The sequence below is a fragment of the Achroia grisella genome, unplaced genomic scaffold, assembly GCF_030625045.1.
Source record: "Achroia grisella isolate CSIRO2021 unplaced genomic scaffold, CSIRO_AGI_Agris_v1 utg461, whole genome shotgun sequence".
NCBI classification, from domain to species: Eukaryota; Metazoa; Arthropoda; class Insecta; order Lepidoptera; family Pyralidae; genus Achroia; species Achroia grisella.
Window position 1 is genome coordinate 1994750 of NW_026712871.1, and position 22893 is coordinate 2017642.

A 22893-nucleotide genomic window follows, 5' to 3' on the forward strand; every position below is an offset into this window, starting at 1 on the left:
TTTCGCACGGGTGTACATGTATTATATATATATATATATATATATATAAACCTTACTCTTGAATCACTCTATCCGTTTCAAAATCCGTTGCGTAGTTTTAAAGATTTAAGCATACATAGGGACGGACAGATAGCGACAGCGACTTTGTTTTATACATGTACACCCGTGCGAAGCCGGGGCGAGTAACTAGTTCTCTATAAAGATAACTTTATATGTATATATGATAAAAACTTAACTTTGTGCCCTTCCCAAGATTTCTAATACAAGCTTTGGTTTGTTTGGGACTAGATGGCGCTGTGTGAATTGTATAGGATTATATATGACAACCTAGGTGTTCTAATCTTCTAATTCAGCACCGCCATACTTCTGATAGCGCTGGTTCGATTCCACGCTCGGTACAAACATTTGTATTCATGAGTATGATTGTTTGTATCGGTCTTTGTGTTTTCTATGTTTATCTTACTAATATTATAAACGCGTAAGTTTGTGAGTATGGATGGATGTTTGTTACTCTTTCACGCAAAAATTACTGAACGGATTTTGGTAAAACTTTACAGTAACATCAGAATAAGATATAGGCTACACGCGGGTGCGACGCGGGCACAGCCAGTTATGTATGTATGTGTTTACAACTAAAAATCTAAGTATTCAATTGTCTAGTACCTGAAACACAAGGTCTGCTTAGCGTGGGACTAGATGGCGCTGTGTGACTTGTCCAATGTTCATTTAAACACGTTTCGAAACTACGACCCGTTTGACCTATGTATATACAATCACAACTTAATAATAATAATAATAACACACACAATATACAAAGCACAGTCAATGAAAAACTAACAAAGTACACAGATCTATCAATAGAATTAAAAAAACATTGGAAAGCACACACCATCCACATAGTACCCATAGTTTTGTCATTCACAGGAGTTATACCAAAAAGTCTGAACAAACACCTAGACACGTTGCATATCCCCTCCTCTACAATAGACCTATTACAAAAAGCCGTCATACTAAACACATGCCGAATAGTCAGAAAATTTCTATCTTCATCACATAACTCATCCATGCTTGGCTAAGGCCCGCGTGTTTGAATATATTACCCCCGTAAAAAGGGAGATATAATAAATATATATATATATATATATATAATAATAATAATAATCATTAATTCAGCATAACAAAGAGTACAGAGTAAAAAAGAAAAATTAAAAACTAATAATTCGCTATGCTGAAAAGGATATCCGCATGATAGAGACATCGGGTTTCTTGTTATTATTATCTATTTTTTCTTTTGAATTACAAAGACATCTTAATGAGTTTGACGTTTTGACAGCTGCATTAATTTTCTTAAATATGTTAACTAAACTTATCTGTAATTTTACCTAATTATATTAAACTCCCAGTATAGCACGTTTCATTTCCCCTCCGATCGATCCCCCGTCCAATTCAAACGGGGATCGAAATTACGACGGCCTGAGCCGAGGTTCGAACCCCTAGTGGTGCCCTCAGACTAAAGTCGTATCCGTCAGGCAGGAGTTGGCCTTCAGCCGCTCCATAAGTCCTTCCGCGGGTTTGGAGTACCATCTGCACTCGCCCCTAACGTCCGGTGAAGCTGTAAAGGCCAGCTACGGCCAACAGCATTAGAGTAGTCCGAAAAATAAAATAAAAAACGTTTCATTTGTAGTTGGAACTGCGTACAATTGTTTTTTGACTATTGTATTTTCTAGTAATAAGTTTATCTATACCTTTTTTGTTATAGTCATTAGAATATGCTATTTGGTAAATCGTGTTAGGCTCCTGATTATAGTTATTATATTATGTATGTATTTAGAAAAAAAAATCCATAAGTTGAAATAGATAATGTACATAGAAAACACCCAGACTGATACAAGCAATCATACTCATGAATACAAATGTTCGCATCGTGCGAGGAACGAACCCGCGACCATCGGCTGTAAAGCGGTGTGCTCAACCGCTAGACCAGAGGTTCCCGAACTTTTTTTGTGTCTTAGACCCCTTGCTATATTTTTCGGTTTTGGGTAGACCCCCCATTGATACCTGGTATTGATTTTTTGTAAATTTCTAATTGTTGTAAAGTTTAGTGTAAAAACAACAAGATGATCGCTGTCGTAGACCCCTTGCAGTTTGTCATAGACCCCTGGGGGTCGATATAGACCACTTAGGGTCACATAAGGCACATTTTTAATATCATAGCTAGACTTTACTTCTTGGTAAGAGTCTCATAGCTTCCCTATACCCCGAATCACTGGCTCCATGAACCGTGGAGAAATGGAACTGGTCTGTAGCCTCTCCAGCGAAGAGTACCCTTGGTCTACCTGAAGAGTCAGTCAGGGGTCTGGCCAAGTCCGCCCTCGCTGTGGGGTAATGGGGGGAAGATAGGTTGTCGTACGTGTAACTACCTCGGGTGTATGGGTTTGAGTGCCAGGTTGATCTGAAAAAAATAGAATATATTTTTAATGTGGAGTGGAGTGAGTTTCTTGCTCGTTCTTCTTGTGATGAGTCTGCGTTCCAAATGAGTGGTAGAATAAACAAATATGATTATTCAAAAGTGCTTGTAATGAGTTTATTTGAATAAAGATTGTCACTAAAATTTAAGTCTCGTAAAAATCGATCCAGAACAAACAGACAGAAAGAAATATTTAAAATACATATATTATTTATTTGTAATAAATGTAATTTCCATATAAGGTGTGGGTTCTAAGACACACATTTGCCTTTGACAAAATGGCAATAGCATATGCTGGTGGTCACTCTATTCTCCCAAATTTGAATTTATAATGAATCTGTATTATTATAAACATATATAACATTTATTTGAAAAGAATACGAGCTGAGTTTCTTGTCAGGTCTTCTCATCTCGAAATCATTCCGAACTGACGGTAGATTTGACATATCATAAGAGTCTGTAATAGACCTACATGAATGAAGATATTTTGATTTGATTTGAATACTGCACTGAAATCCGTTGCGTAGTGTAAAGATGTAAGCGGCGATGATTTTTTTTTTTAATTCATCTTTATTTAAGTATAACAAAATCAATACAAATATATATAGAATAGAATAGAATAGAATAGAAAATCATTTATTCAAATAAACTTACATTGAAGCACTTTTGAATAGTCATTACATTTTTTAATCTACCGCTCGTTCGGAAAGCTGTCTCATCACAAGAAGAACGAGCAAGAAACTTGCGTGTTGCTCTTTTAAATAATTTTATTATTACTTTACATTTTTAAGTTTAAGTGTGTGAATACAAACCACCAATTAGCACTAATTCTATTAAATACTCATACATATATACATCTAAGAGTACACAAACAATTTTTTTGCGTTACACAGACAAACGGTGGTGACTTTGATTTATACTATGTACAGATGTGTTACCTCAACATGGCCGTAGGTTCTGGTATAGTAACACTCCGACCCATGAACCTCCGCAGTAATTCCATGCATTTCCGTTTCACCACATCTTCAGGCAGTGACTCCACCTAGAAATTAATATCTATATACAACTAGTCCGATTTCGCACTTACTTTCGATGGTCGCGGGTTCGATTCCTCACACGGTACAAACATTTGTATTCATGAGTATGATTGTTTGTATCGGCCTGGTTGTTTTCTATGTATGTTGTGTATGTATTTACGAAAAAATATATAAATCTATGTATTTGTATCAGTTGTCTAGTACCCATAACACAAGCTTTAGTTAGCTTGACTTGGGACTAGATGGCGCTGTGCGAATTGTGCTGAGATTATTATTTTTTTGTTTTGTCTTCACAGCGTTTGCTGGTTTTTACGTTTTGCGGCGTACATTATTATTATTATTATTGTTTTATATATATATTATACTAGCTGTTCCCGCGACTTCGTCCGCGTGGAAAATAAAAGTAGCCTAAGTTACTTCTTACTACATCAGCTACCTGCCAAAAAAGGTCCCGTCAAAATCGGTCCAGCCATTTTAGAGATTAACCGAAACAAACAGACAGACAGACAGAAATGGTAAAAAATGATATTTTGGTGTATGTAGCGTATTTATATTTATATGCATGTAGTAAAAAACGGTTATTTCAATATTACAAATAGACACTACGATTTTATTTATATGTATAGATAACACCAATTCAAGAACAACTCACCAGTATGCCAGTTTCCCCACTCGTCCATAAAGTCAAAGCGTGCCCCGTCCCCATGGGACGGCTGGCCCCAAATATTTTCGTGGTCCAAACATCCTCCTTACTAACTTTCTTCTTCTCTTCTCCTCTCCAGATGAACGCATAGAAACTCGTCTCCATAGGCCACCATTGTTTATTGAAGGATAGAATTATTTTGTCCATGACCCCTATAGATATTTTGTCTATGGATGTCACTTTGTCTATGGGCAGCGGCGGTGCAAACAGAGACGTGTGTCTGTAACATTGTTAATAATAAAAACCCTGGACAATTGACCATCGCCATCTATTCCCATGCTAAGCATAGCTTCGCACCGCTCACCATAGACAGGGAATTCATCCCCACACGCTGGAACCTAAGTGGTCTCGGACAGTGCGGTTTCAGAGGAGCTTCCTCCCGCGTACACTTACATTGTGGAATGAACTACCTGCCGAGGTTTTCTCACGAGACTACAGCATGGGGTTTTTCAAGAAGGGTATATTAAGGTTTCTTAAGGGTCGGCAACGCGTGATACCCCTGGTGTCTCAGGCGTCCATAGGCTACGGTAACCATTTACCATCAGATGGGCCGTATGCTTGTTTGCCACCATCGTAGTATAAAAAAGCTTGTGTTATGGGTACTAGACAACTGATATAAAATAACAATAACCCTGGACAATTAACACAGCGCCATCTAGTCCCAAGTTAAGCAGAGCTTGTGTTATGGGTACTAGACAACTGATATAAAATAACAATAACCCTGGACAATTCACACAGCGCCATCTAGTCCCAAGCTAAGCAGAGCTTGTGTTATGGGTACTAGACAACTGATATAAAATAACAATAACCCTGGACAATTCACACAGCGCCATCTAGTCCCAAGTTAAGCAGAGCTTGTGTTATGGGTACTAGACAACTGGGGGCTATTTATTAATAACAAGATCTTTTTAGTATTTTTTAACTTAATGATTTCGGGGGGGAAAGGGGATTGTTAGTAATGGGGACTGATGATATAAAATAACAATAACCATGTCAATTCACACAGCGCCATCTCAGTCCCAAGGAAACCATCGTCATTCTTGGTGAATTTGTCACGAGACTAACTGGGGGCTATTTATTAATAACAAGATCCTCCACTGGTGTTTTTTAACTTAATGACCGTCGGGGGAAAGGGGATTGTTAGGGTGCACCATTTCACTATCATCCATAGGAAAATCTGTTCAATTTTGAATTTGTCTATGACATAACTTTTTAATTGTCTACTTTTAATATAATTGTCATTGATTTCATTGTTGTGTAACAATGACAGTACACGATGACAGTTTAGTGGATGATAATGGAATGGTGCCCCGCCAGCATAAACGGTTTACGCAGGCGGGTGCACCATTTCACTATCATCCATAGGAAAATCTGTCCAATTTTGAATTTATTTATGACATAACTTTTTAATTGTCTATTTTTAATATAACTGTCATTGTCATATATATATGTATATATATATAATAAAATTACACACACAGTTGTGAGTTGTGTTACAAACAGAATTACTTAATGTATCTGTATATAGGCGACAGTCACCACTTACCATCAAATGGCCCATTACCTTATTTACCCTTTACATAACTTAAAAATTGAGTTCATAAATAATATTTACCTTTCTTTTAACACTCCAAGTGATAAAGTGACTATTACACTGTCAGCTGTATATGCCGCACCATCCTTGCAGCTCACCGTTACTTTAGCTTCAGGATCTGGAGACCAGGTGATGTTGGTGACCTCTGTACTCAACTTTATTTCAAGTGTTGGTAATCCTGGTCCATTGTTGTATTTGTTCTGGAAAATACGATAATTACTTATTAAAATAAAAAATGTGAAAGTAACTCTGTCTGTCTCGCTTTCACACCAAAACTACTGAACCGATCTAAATGAAGTTTGTAATAGAATAGAATAGAAAATCATTTATTCAAATAAACTTAATTTAAGCACTTTTGAATAGTCATAACAATTTGTTTTTATCTACCACTCGTTCGGAAAGCTGTCTCATCACAAGAAGAAGGAGCAAGAAACTTGTGTGTTGCTCTTTTAAATAATCCTTGTAAGTTTACATTTACAAGTCGAAACGTGTGAATACAAACTACCAACCAGCACTAATTTTATGGGTCAAATATAAATATACAAACTGGCACACAAACAGTCCAGACCCTGAGAAAGGATATTAAGATTAATATATAACTATTTTTTAATGCGACAAAAGAGTTTAAAGCTGAGATGAAAGTTTGTATGGAACTATTGTCATTTTTAAAACTTTGCTTTAGCTTACAACTTATTTTTTAGGCTGTTGATTAAATATGAATAATCATGAAAGTTTGTAAAAATATTACCTTTATATAATTGAATATCTTTTCTTTATTTAGTCAAGTACTACACGCGAATGTAGTCGCGGGTACAGCTAGTATATAATGAATAAATAAATGCCTTATCCTTGTTAATGTGTATTAACTCAGAACAAGATTTATTTCTATTTCTATTCTATAAATAATAAATAGCAACACACAAGTGTCTCTCACAAGAATAATAAAATGTGCCTATTGAAAAATGCAAAAATGCTTATATTAAGTTTATTTGACTAAAGATTATTTTTATTTCATAATAATATGTTTTTACATATCATCATCATTACATAGTATAAAACAAAGTCGCTGTCGCTATCTGTCCCTATGTATGCTTAAATCTTCAAAACTACGCAACGGATTTTGAAGCCGTTTTTTTTAATAGACAGAGGTGTAGTGGCTCGTATGGGATGAAGAGAAACCAATAATTTAGTAGTATCCGTGGATTGATTTATTTGGAATGCTTTACAACTTTGCGTAAAATCATGTCATTAGTATACTATACAAACAGGTGATTCCATTCATGAAGTGAGAAGGCAATGCTAGTGCGCTCCCGCTCGCACCGGGTTTATAAGCGCGGCGATCGCGTTGCGCCGGCAACCTCCCCACGGGCCCACCCGTTCCACCCCGGCCACACTTTTACACACACACACGACACCGTCCTCGCCGGCGAAGACGACGACCTCAAACACACAATATCGCGCATTCAACCGGGCGCCTGCGCGCGCCCGGGCGCTCCACACCGGCGCCCCCGGGCGCCCCTCCGATCGATCCCCCGTCCAATTCAAACGGGGATCGAAATTACGCCGCCTGAGCCGAGGTTCGAACCCCTAGCGGTGCCCTCAGACTAAAGTCGTAGTCGTATAGTCATCCACTCCATAAATATTTCCGCGGGTTTGGAGTGCCATCTACAGCCCCATAACGTCCGGTGATTCAAGCTACGGCCAACAGCATTTTCCGAAAAATTGCGCCGGCAGTTGGCGCGTAGCTGTGTTCCACTACTCTTGTGTGCTGCTACAGAGTGATTCAAGAGGAAAGTTTATAGGTATAATACATGTAGACCCGGGCGAAGTCGGGGCAAGTAGCTAGTTTATTTATATTTAATACCAGATTGTCCAGATTTATTTATTTACCTCTGTTATTGTTATATGATGGTTAATATTAGTGTGAAGGATGGAGATCAAGATGACGAGCAAAAAGTAAAACGGCACCGTTGTAGTTGATAGAATATTTTTTTTGTATTAAATTGACTTATGTCATATAAAAACAATATAATATTATAAAAAATCAAACAATAAAAAAGGTATAAAAATAGTTTGCAACAATTAGTATAAGATATTATTATGCTGTGTATACTGAACTGAATGGAACAAGTTCCTAATATAAACACAGGCTGTAGAATAATATCACTATGACATTGTGTTAGTTCATAAGTTGTTTACTTATGAACAAACAGTATGTTATTTAACAGTTATTTACCAGTAAAAGCTCGAAGAATGTCCTATAGCCGAGGCGGTGCCAACTCAAGTGCTGGTGACCGTCCAACTCGTGGTAGTTACTGCTTGTGGTGACCTGGTTCCACGAGCTGGTGGCTTCATAGTTGTCTATGTATAGATCCATGAAGTGCAGGAACCCGTCGATGAAGTCCTGGTCTTGGAGTACTGATGGATGATTCTCTTTTATATACGCGTGTACCCTGGGGAATATTTATTTATTTTTACAGCTGTGCCCGCAGATTCACTCGCGCTAAAGTTCAACATATATATATATATATAATATTGATGACCTCGGTGGTCTAGCGGTCTAGCACATCGCTTTACGTCCGATGGTCGCGGGTTCGATTCCTCGCACGGCATAAACATTTGTATTCATGAGTATGATTGTTTGTATCGGTCTGGGTGTTTTCTATGTATGTATTTACGAAAAAAAAAATATCTATGTACTTGTATCAGTTATCTAGTACCCATAACACAAGCTTTAGATAGCTTAACTTGGGACTAGATGGCGCTGTGTGAATTGTCCTGAGATTATTATTAGATTATTATTATATATATATATATAAAACATCACAATACAAAACTAATAATAATAATCATCTCAGTTAAGCTAGCTAAAGCTTGTGTTATGGGTACTAGACAACTGATATATATACATAGATTTTTTTTTTAAATAATACATATTATACATAGAAAACACCCAGACCGATACAAACAATCATACTCATCAATACAAATGTTTATCCCGTGCGAGTAATCGAACCCGCGACCATCGATGTGCCAGACCGCTAGACCACCGAGGTCGTCAAATACTTAATGGATTTTAATGAAACTTTCCAATAATATAGTTTATACATCTGAATATATTATACAACAGAATATATTTCATGGACGGTAGGGAAAAAATAAAATTATAATGTAAAAATTTGACGTTCCTAAGCGGCTAAAATGTCCTACATGAATAAATGATTTTTGAATTTGAATTTGAATTTGGACACAGATAATACCAAATACATATAAACTCACCTCCTAGTTATATATTGCCCTAAGGGTTCTGCTGTCGAGGGTGGTTCATCCACTACCTGAAAAAAACAATATTAGAAATTTTAGGAAATTTACTCTCTGCTACCAAAATGTTAGGGAAAATATTTGTATATATATAGGGAAAAATATGTGGAAACGTCGGTCACGTACCTGTATGGTTCTGCGGATTTCTTGGGCTTCAGGGTCTCGAAGATATCTTCGCTAGCTTTCACACACTTTCACAGTAGGTTTAACACAGTTCTAATTTATTTTAATTCACAACACAATGCGCGCGCGCTTCAAGGCCGCTGTACGGTCAGTTTATATAACTCAAGGTGACTGACATAGTGATCTATCAACGCACAGCCCAAACCACTGGACGGATCGGGCTGAAATATGGCATGCAGGTAGATATTATGACGTAGGCATCCACTAAGAGAGGATATTGATAAATTCCACCCCTAAGGGGATAAATTAACGCGAGCGAAGCCGCGGGCAATAGTTAGTAATTGTAATAAATCTGCTTACGTAATACTTGAACGACCCCGAACATTTTTTTGAAATGGCTGGACCGATTTTGTCGGGACTTTTTTTGGCAGGTAGCTGATGTAATAAGGAGTAACTTAGGCTACTATTATTTTAGAAAAAATATCTAACCCGCGAGCAAAATATAGTTAGAAATATAAATAGTCATTATTCAAATCAGTCGACAGCCTAGGTAGTATAGTGGTTTAGATTACATTACTTCTTTAGTTTACTTTAGAAGGACATTTGTATTCATGAGTATGTTTGTTTGTATCGGTCTGGGCGTTTTCTATGTATAATATGTATGTATTTATGAAAAATAATGTATCTATGTATTTGTGTCAGTTATCTAGTACCCATAACACAAGCTTTAGCTAACTTAACTTGGGTCTAGATGGCGCTGTGTGAATTGTCATGAGATTATGATTATTATCAGTTGTCTAGTACCCATAACACAAGCTTTAGTTAGCTTAACTTGGGTCTAGATGGCGCTGTGTGAATTGTCCTGAGATTATTATTATTATCAGTTATCTAGTACCCATAACACAAGCTTTAGCTAGCTTAACTTGGGTCTAGATGGCGCTGTGTGAATTGTCCTGAGATTATTACTATTATCAGTTATCTAGTACCCATAACACAAGCTTTAGCTAGTTTAACTTAGGTCTAGATGGCGCTGTGTGAATTGTCATGAGATTATGATTATTATCAGTTATCTAGTACCCATAACACAAGCTTTAGCTAGCTTAACTTGGGACTAGATGGCGCTGTGTGAATTGTCCTGAGATTATTATTATTATCAGTTATCTAGTACCCATAACACAAGCTTTAGCTAGCTTAACTTGGGACTAGATGGCGCTGTGTGAATTGTCCTGAGATTATTATTATTATCAGTTATCTAGTACCCATAACACAAGCTTTAGCTAGCTTAACTTGGGACTAGATGGCGCTGTGTGAATTGTCCTGAGATTATTATTATTATCAGTTATCTAGTACCCATAACACAAGCTTTAGCTAGTTTAACTTAGGTCTAGATGGCGCTGTGTGAATTGTCCTGAGATTATTATTATTATCAGTTATCTAGTACCCATAACACAAGATTTAGCTAGCTTAACTTGGGTCTAGATGGCACTGTGTGAATTGTCCTGAGATTATTATTATTATTGTTTGTGTTATATCTTTTCTTTTTTATCTTATTTACATGAACAGCGCTAGGTTATCACGTAATACCACGTTATCATGTAACCAGTGGCGTAGTTAGGTAACCAAGGGCCCTGGGGCAAATGAAAATATGGGGCCCCATTGATGACACGCACATATCGTTATCTGATACATTGTAACACTGTCAACCCACAGAAACAAATGATTAATTCTCTTTCATTGAATAAGTCACGGCATTCAGTCGACGAGCACAGAACGTGCCAGTTGTAATTCGGATACTATAGTGAATTGTATTAGAGACGGCTTTATCCCGGTCTTAGTTGGGCCTGGGGGGAAGCTGCAAGTAGTGAAGGTGAGTGTTAATGCATTCTAAAAGGGCCTTTTAAACCTACACCCGTGTCACAAGTCACGGGCGCTACTTGGGGTTTCTCTTCCGGGAGCCGGCATCAAAGTTTAAGTCGTCATCATAATTAGTGGATCTTATACTAGTTATTATAGAATTACCTGCAAAGCAAAGACAATGAGTTCATTCATTAAATCACTGTTGGGCTGCGCACCATCCGATCTGAACTGCATCATGTCCAGCTCCTGGGGTATTATCTTGACATTATTCTGGATGGCCAGGCTATATACTCTACTCTGCTCCGTACCATGGATCCTGGAGAAGTTATATATTATTTTCTGTTTAGTTTACTTTTTATTATATAACCTTATCTAGCTATCTAGCGTATATTGAAGGCGTCTATATAATTTATCTTTTAGGCATACATAGTGTTGGATTACAATCCAGTTTTGTACCGAACTACACGCTCCTAATTATATTATTATATTGATTGTAATCTATTTTGTATGCCAATAAATAAATAAATAAATAAAAGTAAAAAGCCTTATCTGTACTAATTAGGTAAATTTACAAATAAGTAGGTTTTATTTCAGTCTTACCATTCAGCACCCAATTCCACCATTCCATCACCAAACGGCACAGTGTGGACCCTCCCGCCCACTCGATCCTGTGCCTCCAGCGCTAGCACTCTCCGACCAGCTCGAGCGAGGGTCGAAGCTGCAGTGGTGCCCGCTGACCCAAGCCCAATGACTATTGTGTCATATGATACCATATTGGCACTGGTAATAATAAATTGTTAATGAATTATTGAAAAGAGCACTGCAACAATGAATTAGCAATGAATAGTTTGAAGAGAGACAGGGGATTTTGTTATATTGAAAGTAAACTCTGGAACAATTGCAGTTAACTTTAAATTTTTACAAAATATAGCTATTCAAAAGTGTTATAAATTTATTAAATAAGAATTTTATTAACTACACACCCCATATCTAGAAATTCCAACTGTAAAAGAAGAGATACAGAAAGCCAGTGGAAGATATAAACACAGATTAGCAGGCCATAAGAACCAGTTAGCTTCAAAACTACTGGATATAAATAACTGTCCATCTAGATTAAAAAGAGCTCGGCTTGCCAACATCTAAAGAATCTGAGATGGCAACTTAGTGGAGATGCCTCATCGCAAAATGCCAATAACATCAAAAAATCTGATTATGGCCGGAAGGGCTGATTGCAGATAGAGGAAAAAAAAATATTGAAAGTAAACTTTGGAACAATTGCAGTTAACTTTAAATTTAGTGAATGGGATGGCATCTGGCTGGAGGTGCCTCATTTGAGATGAGGCACCTCCTATGCTTATAACATCAAAAAATCTGATTATAGCTGGAAAGGCTGATTGCAGATACATGTATTACACATATAAACCTTCCTCTTAAATCACACAATCTATAAAAAAAAAAGCTTCAAAATCCATTGCGTAGTTTTAAAGATTTAAGCATACATAGTACAGACAGACAGCGAATTTGTTTCATACTATGTAATGATAATGATTAGAATAAAGATTATTTCTATTTCTATTGTCAATGAAAAGTTTGAAGAGAAACAGCGGAAATTGTTATATCGAAAGTTAATTCCGGAACCATTGCACTGAACTTTAAAGTACTTTCATAATAGGACTATTCAAATGTGCTTATATTAAGTTTATTAGAATAAAAACTATTGCTATGTATTTCATTGGTTTAAAGGTATTTAGGAACCTCCTCTGAAACCGCACTGTCCGAGACCACTTAGGTTCTAACGTGTGGGGATGAATTCGTTGTCGATGGTAAAAGGTCGAACAATTTTTCAGAACGCAGTCCATTGTACATTATTCTAGAGTGTTATAATGTTAATATAAACAATAATCTCAGTTATGATCACCGGCGCAAACCCGGGCAGGACAGTAGATTAATTCTAAAACTTACCGCAATAAAAAGCAACCTCAATACTAATAAAAAACTAGATTTTAATGTTGTTATTATCAGTATTGAGTGGGAAGTGTAATAATTGTATGTAATAACTCTTATCTAGACATTACACGTATTTTAATTAATTTACGAAATATGTAAATATAATATTTTTATTGACAAATTGATGACATAACAGTCTCATAACAGTCAACATAAAGTCAAAAACATGTGTAACTGACGTTTGAATTATCGTTCGGAATATGAAGAAGTTTAAACGTAGACTAGGCTGTGCGGTCTAAGGATCTTTGCCTGCTCCATCACTGAAAAGGAGATGGACGAACATGGAAAAACAAAGTTCACTTCCAAACGAAAAATAAAAAATCCGACATGAAACGAAAAATAAAAATGCCATTACTAACAATTTGATTTTTGAACGCATATTCATTTTGAAAAAATTGCAATTCTATTGCAATCAGTAGTTAAACGAATCGAAAGTATCTAGAGTTTTTATACCGACGTTGATTTACAGAAATTTGCCAAAAATAAAAGAAAGAGTAACTTTGAAATAAAATTTGATGATTTATTTAATAGGAAATAGCATCCGATTGTAGTATCCACTTGGCCTACAGCCGCTCCATAAGTCCTTCCTTTCGTTTGGAGAGCCATCTGCTCCTGCTTTCAGTTGCTGTTGCTGTTGGCCGCAGCTGGCCTTTACAGCTTCGACGGACGATAGAGGGCGAGTGCAGATAGCACTCCAACCCGCCTGACTGATACAACTTTAGTTTGAGGGCACCGCTAGGGGCTCGAACTTCAGCTCAGGCCGTCGTAATTTCGATCCCCGTTTGAATCGGACGGGGGATCGATCCCGGGGGGGGGGGGGGGAGTGATTACTCCATCAATTATCTATGCTAGCATTAATGTTTGTTTATTATCTATTTATAGGTATATATCGTTTCTTTATCATGTTTGTATTTAGTATAGCCACAGATAAGGTAGAGTTATTATTAAATAATTTTGTTATCTCTACTTGTTTACCTATATTTGTAACCTATCAGAGCTGTATGCAATATATATATATATATATAGTTCAAGGATTAAGGACAATTTAATGCACCAATTTATTGTTGTTTATATGCACATACATTTTTTTTTATAGATGATAATGTAATGATATTATCATCTATTAAAAAAATGCCTATGCAAGGGGTCTTTTTTTTATGGATGATAATGGAATGGTGCACCCGTCTGCGCTAACGGTTTACGCTGGCGGGGCACCAGTGGAGGATGATAAGATGAACATGAGGTCAGGTCCAGGTTTCCAGGGGGAACGGCGTGGAGGTCGACCTGACATGGTACATTGCTTCCCCCCTCAGGGATTTATAACGATGGTTTCCAGGGGGCACCGTCGAGATCAACATGGTGCATTGCTAGCAATGGGATAACTACTTCACTAGTAGGATAAAAAATGTGTGCAAGATGGTATAGTAAGAAAGGGAGTAAATAACGAGATGACTGCGAACAGAGATGAATGGAAGAGAACAACATATTACGACGACCACAAATAAATGGGATAAGAACAAAGCAGATGATCACTAGCATGTGGTGTCCTGTAAGTTCCCGCGCAAATTACTTATGTTGGCGGGAAATCAAAGAAAATGTACTGTATAAAAAAAATATTAGAAATAGAAATAAACTTAAGTATTAATATTCATTCGGAACGCAGACTCATCACAAAAAGAATCATCAAGAAACTTGCTTGTTGCTCTTTTAAACAAATGTTGTTCAGAATTAACAACTATAATTTGGGATGGTTATAGAATATTACTAACATAAGTATTACAAGCATTTTTTATACGGTCATATTTTTTTATTCTAATATTCATTCGGAACGCAGACTCATCACAAAAGAATTAATAAGAAACTTGCTTGTTGCTCTTTTAAATAAATGTTGTTCAGAATTAACAACTATAATTTGGGATGGTTATAGAATATTACTAACATTTTGAAGTAGATAAAATGGAGCTAAAAGAAGAGAAAAAAAAGTTGATAGCGTTTGACACTTACGTTTTACATCCAAATGTAGCGGCACAGGAAATGCTGCATAATGCTAAACTCGATAGCACTATGCGTGACATTTTGATCGACTGAATAACTGTTGCATTGACCTATACTTATCTACATATATCACTATGACTCATTTCCTCTTATTAATTGTTTAACCAGTTGGTTATATATTCAATATTTTTTCTATTTGAGTATTTAATTGAATTAGTGCTAATTGGTGGTTTGTATTCACACACTTAAACTTAAAAATGAAAAGTAATAATAAAATTATTTAAAAGAGCAACACGCAAGTTTCTTGCTCGTTCTTCTTGTGATGAGACAGCTTTCCGAACGAGCGGTAGATTAACAAAAATGTAATGACTATTCAAAAGTGCTTCAATGTAAGTTTATTTGAATAAATGATTTTCTATTCTATAATCTTTACATAGTATAAAATGAAGCCGTTTCCGCTGTTTGTTCGCTTAGATCTTATAAACTACGCAACGGATAATTAATTCATTGTGTAAAAATAAATGTACTTAGGTATATTTATTAAAAAAAAAAAAAAATTAAGTTTTATTTCAAAGATCTCAAGCTCTGCGACAACAGCACTGCGAGTTCACAATAAAACGCGTTTGTAAATTAAACATATTTTATTCAGAACACACATTATACTGACGGCCTTGGTGGTCTAGCGGTTTAGCACACAGCTTTACTTCCGATAGTCGCGGGTTCGATTCTTCACACGGTACAAACATTTGTATTCATGAGTATAATTGTTTGTATCGGTCTGGGTGTTTTCTAGGTATAATATGTATGTATTTACGAAAGAAATATATTATTGTATTTGTATCAGTTACCTAGTACTCATAACATAAGCTTTAGCTAGCTTAACTTGGGTCTAGTTGGCGCCGTGTGAATTGTCTTGAGATTATTAATATTAGTACTGCGAACATTAAAAAAAAAGTGTAAATTAAAAATATTTTATTCAGAACTTAAATATTATATAACATAATTACAATATTCATATTATAATAAGATTATACAAATACCCATAACACAAGCTCAGTTTAGCTTGGGATTATCATAGATGGCGCTGCGTGAATTTTTTTTTGAGGGTTGATAATGGAATGGTGTACTAACTTGCGCTAACGGTTTACACTGGCGGGGCGCCAGTAGAGGATGATAAGATGACCATGAGGTCATGTTAGCCCATAGTGCAATTTCATCAGGAATTTAACACGACGGTTTCCAGGGGGAACCGCGTGGAGGTCGACCTGACATGGTACATTGCTAGCAATGGGGTTATCAATCCACATCACTAACAATCCCCTTTCAACTCGCTGCGTGAATTATTCAGGAAAATTATGTGCTATATCAGATTGATCTGCGAGAGGTCTGGAAAGGGTCGTTTTTATTAGGATGGTGGCAGAAATGTTTATTGCCTATTATTTATTTATTCATGAACAATGTACATTGTATTTTAATGTTGGTATGATGGTTGATAAAATTAATAAATTTAAGTGTTGTCATTTTACAGAATGTTATTATTAACAAAAAAAAACATCAAAAATCGTCAACTGAGTACAGGCATCTATTAGTATTGACTTCAATTTTTTTGTAAAGCAACTCAAACTTTTATTTGCTCTTTTTTTTTTCGTTTGTTGTTTATATTGTATTTTTTACATTGCACTGAATGAAATATTTTTCTTCTTCAAACTATTCAATAATTTAAGATCCTTCGGTATTCATACATGTATATAATAATTTTGTTTACTGTATATTTATATAATATATATATGTAATCTGCGATGCTTATCATCCTCCACTGATGCCCCGCCAGCGTATACGGTTAGCGCAGGCGTGTGCACCATTTCATTATCATATATAAAAAAATCACTAATAAAACATACAATAAACTCAGTGTCATATTTCTCATTTTTTACGTTAAATGGCGCTGCGCAAATTCTGCAACGCGCTATGTTTTCGTTTTCTACTTTTTATTTAAATTTATTAACAAAATTGTAAAGGCTCCCCTCCGATCGATCGATTCAAACGGGGATCGATATTACGGCCTGAGCTGAGGTTCGAACCCCTAGTGGTTCCCAACAGACTAAAGTCGTATCCGTCAGGCAGGAGTTGGCCTTCAGTCACTCCATAAGTCCTTCCGCGGGTTTGGAGTGCCATCTGCACTCGCCCCTAACGTCCGGTGAAGCTGTAAAGGCCAGCTGCGGCCAACAGCATTAGAGTAGTGCTAAAAATAATAATACAGTTTTTTTATGGCATAGAGTACAAATTAGCTTGCAGCCCATGAGCACTCGCAACACCTGACGAATTACAAGTGCGTTGCTGGCCTTTTAAAAAGGAATAAGGACTAGTTTGCAGCCCATGAGCAACGCCAGGGGTACTGCAAGTGCGTTATCGGCCTTTTAAAGCATCAACTTTTTTCTTAATAGTTTCAATATCGTATCGGTTCGGAAATACCATTGCTGGAAGGTGATTCCATGAGTGTTAATAATGAGAATAGTAGCATCATTGCTAGCAATGTACCATCAGGTGGACCTCCACGCTGTTCCCACTGGAAACCATCGTGAGAAGTGTCTGGAATATATCTCTCGATGTGCTAACTGTCCTGACCTCATGCTCATCCTATCATCCTCCACTGGTGCCGCCAGCGTATACCGCTAGCACAGGCGGCTGCACCCATATGTAACGATTACGTTGGCGGGCTATTCCATTAACCTTACTAATATTATAAATGCTAAAGTAACTGTCTGTCTGTCTGTCTTGCTATAACGCCAAAATACAGAACCGATTGAAATGAAATTTGGTACATAGATAGTTTAGACCCTGAGAAAGGAGATAGGTTACTTTTCAATGTGAAAGAGGTTGAAAAGTGTATGATCCAACGATCCATCCAGAGATATTATTATTATTATATATATATATATATATATATATATATATATTATTATTATATATATATATATATATATATATATCTCCCTTTTTACGGGGGTAATATATTCAAACACGCGGGCCTTAGCCAAGCATGGATGAGTTATGTGATGAAGATAGAAATTTTCTGACTATTCGGCATGTGTTTAGTATGACGGCTTTTTGTAATAGGTCTATTGTAGAGGAGGGGATATGCAACGTGTCTAGGTGTTTGTTCAGACTTTTTGGTATAACTCCTGTGGATGACAAAACTATGGGTACTATGTGGATGGTGTGTGCTTTCCATTGTTTATTATTATTATTTATACATCCTGCTCGGTTAACATGTTAATGTTTCTTAAGGAATACATGTACATGTGACACACCTTGTAGTCTCAGGGTGTCCATAGGCTATGGTAAATCCGATCTAAACTTATTAGAAACTGCATTTTGCTACTAAATACTCTTGCATGTTGCTCCTTGAGTAAATGTTATTTGTTTGAGTACAAACAAAATTCAAATAACACATCATCATCATCTGCTTTTTTTTTTTTGTGTTATCGAGATACGAATAATGATGTTTTTCTCTTCCATTCATCTCTGTTCGACAGTACATTCCGTTATTTATCTACCTTTCTCACCATATCATCTTTCACACAGTCCATCCATCTCTTTTTCGGTCTTCCTCTGCCCTTATAACCATCCACATTCATATGTAACACCGTCCTTAGGATATGATCTTCATTCCTACAACACATAAGAATAGTAAATTATTATTTTTTTGTGTTATCGAGATACGAATAACGATTTTTATCTATCTATCTATCTATCTATCTATCTATTACATTATTATCCATAAAAAAATCTGACATGGTACATTGCTAGCAATAGGATTATCTACATTACTAACAGCCTCTACCATTCAGCCTTCTGTAGGCGGCTGCCAGGTGACGGCCTGCATTTTCCTGTTAATTTCTTGCAGTATAAGCTGACAGCGGGCTAGCTGCGCCGGTCGCAGTTGCGGCGTGGGGTCGCGGGTTCGATCTCCGCCCGTTTGAGGTGACCGCTGCGCGCGTCTCAGTGCTCGCCTTCTACGAGCTCGCGCGGTGGCTGTAAAATCATATTAATTTCTTTATTATTATTCAGAGCACACATAATGAAAATAATAATAAGAAGAGAGATAAAAATAATAATCTATCTATACATATAAATAAAATTGGAGTGTCTGTTTGTAATATTGAAATAACCGTCATTTACTACATGCATATGAACATAAATACGGTATATATACCACTATATACTAAAATAATATTTTTTACATATTTTGTCTGTCTGTTTGTCCATCTGTTTGTTTTAACTAATCTATGAAATGGACCGACTTTTAATAATAAATAATAACTACTTTTTTTTAGCAGGTAGTTGATTTAATAGTTAAAAAGTAACCTAGGCGTTAAATTTCAATAAAAAATATAGCTATATTAAGAACCGGGGAAAGAGTAACAAAAACTGGATGAGCGTGGCTGTGAATAGGGAAATGGAACAAGTTGGAGGAGGTGTTTATATTTTTACCCACATTGGGTCCTTATATATAAAAAGAAAATAAATTATATCCTAACTTAAAATATTAGTTATAATTGTAATATATGGACAATAAAGCTTTAATAATAATAAATAATAACTTAGGCTACTTTTATTTTAGAAAATAAAGTTAAATTCTATGTGGACGAAGTCGCGGGTACAGCTAGTTAAAAATATATCCACACTAGCTGTGCTTGCGGTTTAACCGGCGTTAAATTTCAATAAAAAATATAGCTATATTACTGTAAAGTTTCATCAAAATCCGTTTAGTAGTTTTTGCGTGAAAGAGTAACAAACATCCATACTTACAAAATTTCGCGTTTTAAGTGTTATTAATAATACGATTATCTTAATCCTCTAGAATGACAATGGAGAAGTGTTTATATTTCTTAGCCACCTCATCTTATTGAGTCTCTTATATATTCACAAGCTATTGGTATTGTTCATGTATTATATATATAAACCTTCCTCTAGAATCACTTCATCTATTAAAAAAAAACCGCTTCAAAATCCGTTGCGTAGTTTTAAAGATTTAAGCATACATAGGGACGGACAGACAGCGACAGCGACTTTGTTTTATACTATAGTGATTACTCACCACTCTCTCCTTTCGTTTTCGCCTTGAAGTCATCATCCAGGGTACGTTTTTTTGGAGACTACAAATATAGAATAGAATAGAAAATCATTTCTTCAAATAATAATCTCAGGACAATTCACACAGCGCCATCTAGACCCAAATTAAGCTAGCTAAAGCTTGTGTTATGGGTACTAGATAACTGATAATAATAATAATCTCAGGACAATTCACACAGCGCCATCTAGACCCAAGTTAAGCTAACTAAAGCTTTAGATAACCGATACAATACATATAGATTTTTTTTTATAAATACATACAAATTATACATAGAAAACACCGTACAAACAATCATACTCATGAATACAAATGTTTGTGCCGTGCGAGAAATTCGAACTATAATAATCTCGCGACCACACGGACGTAAAGCGGTGTGCTAACTAAAGCTCAGAGACCGATACAATACGTCGTTTTTTTATTCAAATAAACTTAGAAAAATTTAATCACTTTTGAATTATGACTATTCAAAAGTGATTCAATTAAACTTAATTTAATCACTTTGGAATAGTCATAGTTATCATTTTTTTAATATACCGTTCATTAGGAAAGCTGTCTCATCACAAGAAGAATGAGCAAGAAACTTGCCTGTTGCTCTTTTAAATAATTGTTTTAACTTTACATTTTTAAGTTAAAGTGTGTGAATACAAACTACCAACTAGCACTAATTTATTAGGGTAAAATATGAATACACAATAAGATTAAATCAGTTGTCGTGATTAGAGCAGACCAGTCCCTACAAGCAGCACTCACGAGTATGATGGATGAGCCGCATATGTTACCTACTTATCGTGGCCGTACAAGTATTATGTAAGCAGATTTATTACAATTTACCCCCCCCCCCCCCCTACCCCTTGTCAGCAAAAGTAAACAAAGCTCTTACCCCTTCCCCTCATGCTTACGTAAACATTTTTCAATTAATGTATTGGTTTTTTTAGCAAAGGCAATGTGAGTGTTGCCATTTGTGTAAAAAACTAACTAATGATGACGTAATCATCATCTAGGCTCCCCCACCCCCATGTTATCGAAAATAAGCAAAGTAAAGACCCCTCGCCCCCCTCGTGTCATGTGTGTTTGAAAGAGTGGTCGGGACGGAACTGGTGGACCCATATGGAGTTTAACTGCTGTTATAGGGTCATTGGGATCAATAAGAAGGTATTCAAATTCTGCTTAGTTTCAGCTTAGATAAGACTGTGAATTCTCCTACATTAATACTTACTCGTTTTTTTATTTGTTTCTGATAATGTTGTGCATCATAGAATTGTGGCTGGGACCGTCTTACTCTGCCCGTTCTTCTGCGAATATCCTCAGAGGCAGGTAGACTCTCTGTTGTGCGTCGAGCTGCGAAGAATGTGTGCCCACATTTACAAGTCTTTGATGCGACTGCCACCTGAAGTATACAATTTTAAAGCCTATATTAATTGACACATAATTACACAATCAGAATGAAGCTTAAAAAATTTTTTTTTTGTTATTCTTTTCTTATCTGCAATCAATCCCAGAACTATGAGCAGATTTTTTGGGTGTGGGATCTAAGAATGGAGTGTCCACCCCAGCGGGAGAATCTACTCCTTAAGCATACTGCAAACATTACACAATGTCGCTTCTTTTTAGTCGCTTGGGGTAAAGTATTTGTAGTAATTGAGCAGCCAGTTGATTTGGGTGGTTACATAGTCGCTTTTTATATTTGTCTTTACAATTGAGGATCTCCTTTACTGTCAGTATGCCAAGTTCCTTGTGAATTTCATTGTTGGTGATGTACCAAGGGACACCCGATACTGTTCTCAGTATAATATTTTGGGCCCTTTGAATGATGTTGATATTTGACTTTGACGCACTTCCCCAAAGTTGAAAGCCGTATGTCCATCCATACATATAAATATTTATAAAAAAAATTGTTTTACTCCCTTGATGAATATTTTAATGAATGATGGATACTGTGGCTGATAACAGATTATTACAAGTATTATTATTATTACAGGGTTATTATTATTAAAAATAATAATAACCCTGTAATAATAATAATATGTATATAAACATAATATGTGAATATTTTGCAAAACAAAACATTTTTTCTCCCTTACCACGATGTTGGCAAAATGACCTATGGCGGAAGACATGAAAATTAAAAGAAAAAGATTATTACTCACCTGCATTTCGCATTTTGGGCAGCTTTTTGCAATCATTTTATTTTTGCCCATATTTCACGTAACAATGATAATAAAATGGATAATAACAGTATGGGTCACAACAAAAGCATTTTAAGTAAATTTTAATATAACATTAATTTATTATACAGATAAATTAATTAAATAACAATTAAACAAATTTTCAATAATTTTATATATACTTTTATTGTTTTGACGTTTTAATAATGACAATTGGAATGAAAAGTCAAAATCTATCATCCTCAAGCCCACAGAATAAAAATAACCAAATTTTTTTTTTATTATATATGTTTTACGGTTCATGATACAAGTTCTTTAACAAGTACACAAAACACGGAAGTTTTATAATATGGGTTTCTTTGTAGTGTATCATCACATCAATTTTTGTTTACACTTCCAAACTGAATTGAATTGATTGTGTTTCAAGTTGGTATACATGCCTATAATAGTTCTTAGGACTTCAAAAACTAACAGAAATACAATTAAA

At 35.9% G+C, this 22893-nt stretch overlaps 2 protein-coding genes across 3 annotated transcripts; both read right to left on the reverse strand.

Moving 5' to 3' along the window:
* Positions 1-1150: 1150 nt before the first annotated feature.
* On the reverse strand, positions 1151-15189 carry LOC131845290 (uncharacterized). Of its 2 annotated transcripts, none has more exons than XM_059194331.1 (9): positions 15114-15189; positions 11703-11882; positions 11265-11418; positions 9081-9136; positions 8038-8254; positions 5823-6001; positions 4157-4427; positions 3406-3509; positions 1151-2452 (listed from the first exon to the last, which is right to left on the reverse strand). In XM_059194331.1, exons 1-9 carry the CDS (start codon positions 15182-15184, stop codon positions 2215-2217), a joined length of 1470 nt encoding a protein of 489 aa, XP_059050314.1. In that variant the 5' UTR covers positions 15185-15189; the 3' UTR covers positions 1151-2214. The 2 variants fall into 2 exon arrangements, with proteins under 2 accessions (XP_059050314.1, XP_059050315.1); XM_059194332.1 differs by lacking the exon at positions 15114-15189 and adding an exon at positions 13065-13225.
* A 3665-nt stretch (positions 15190-18854) lies between these two features.
* Positions 18855-22588, reverse strand: LOC131845324 (UPF0547 protein C16orf87-like). Its single transcript, XM_059194372.1, has 4 exons — positions 22389-22588; positions 21458-21628; positions 20206-20263; positions 18855-19139 (listed from the first exon to the last, which is right to left on the reverse strand). The coding sequence occupies exons 1-4, from the start codon at positions 22437-22439 to the stop codon at positions 18952-18954; spliced, it is 468 nt and encodes a 155-aa protein (XP_059050355.1). The 5' UTR covers positions 22440-22588; the 3' UTR covers positions 18855-18951.
* Positions 22589-22893: the final 305 nt, after the last annotated feature.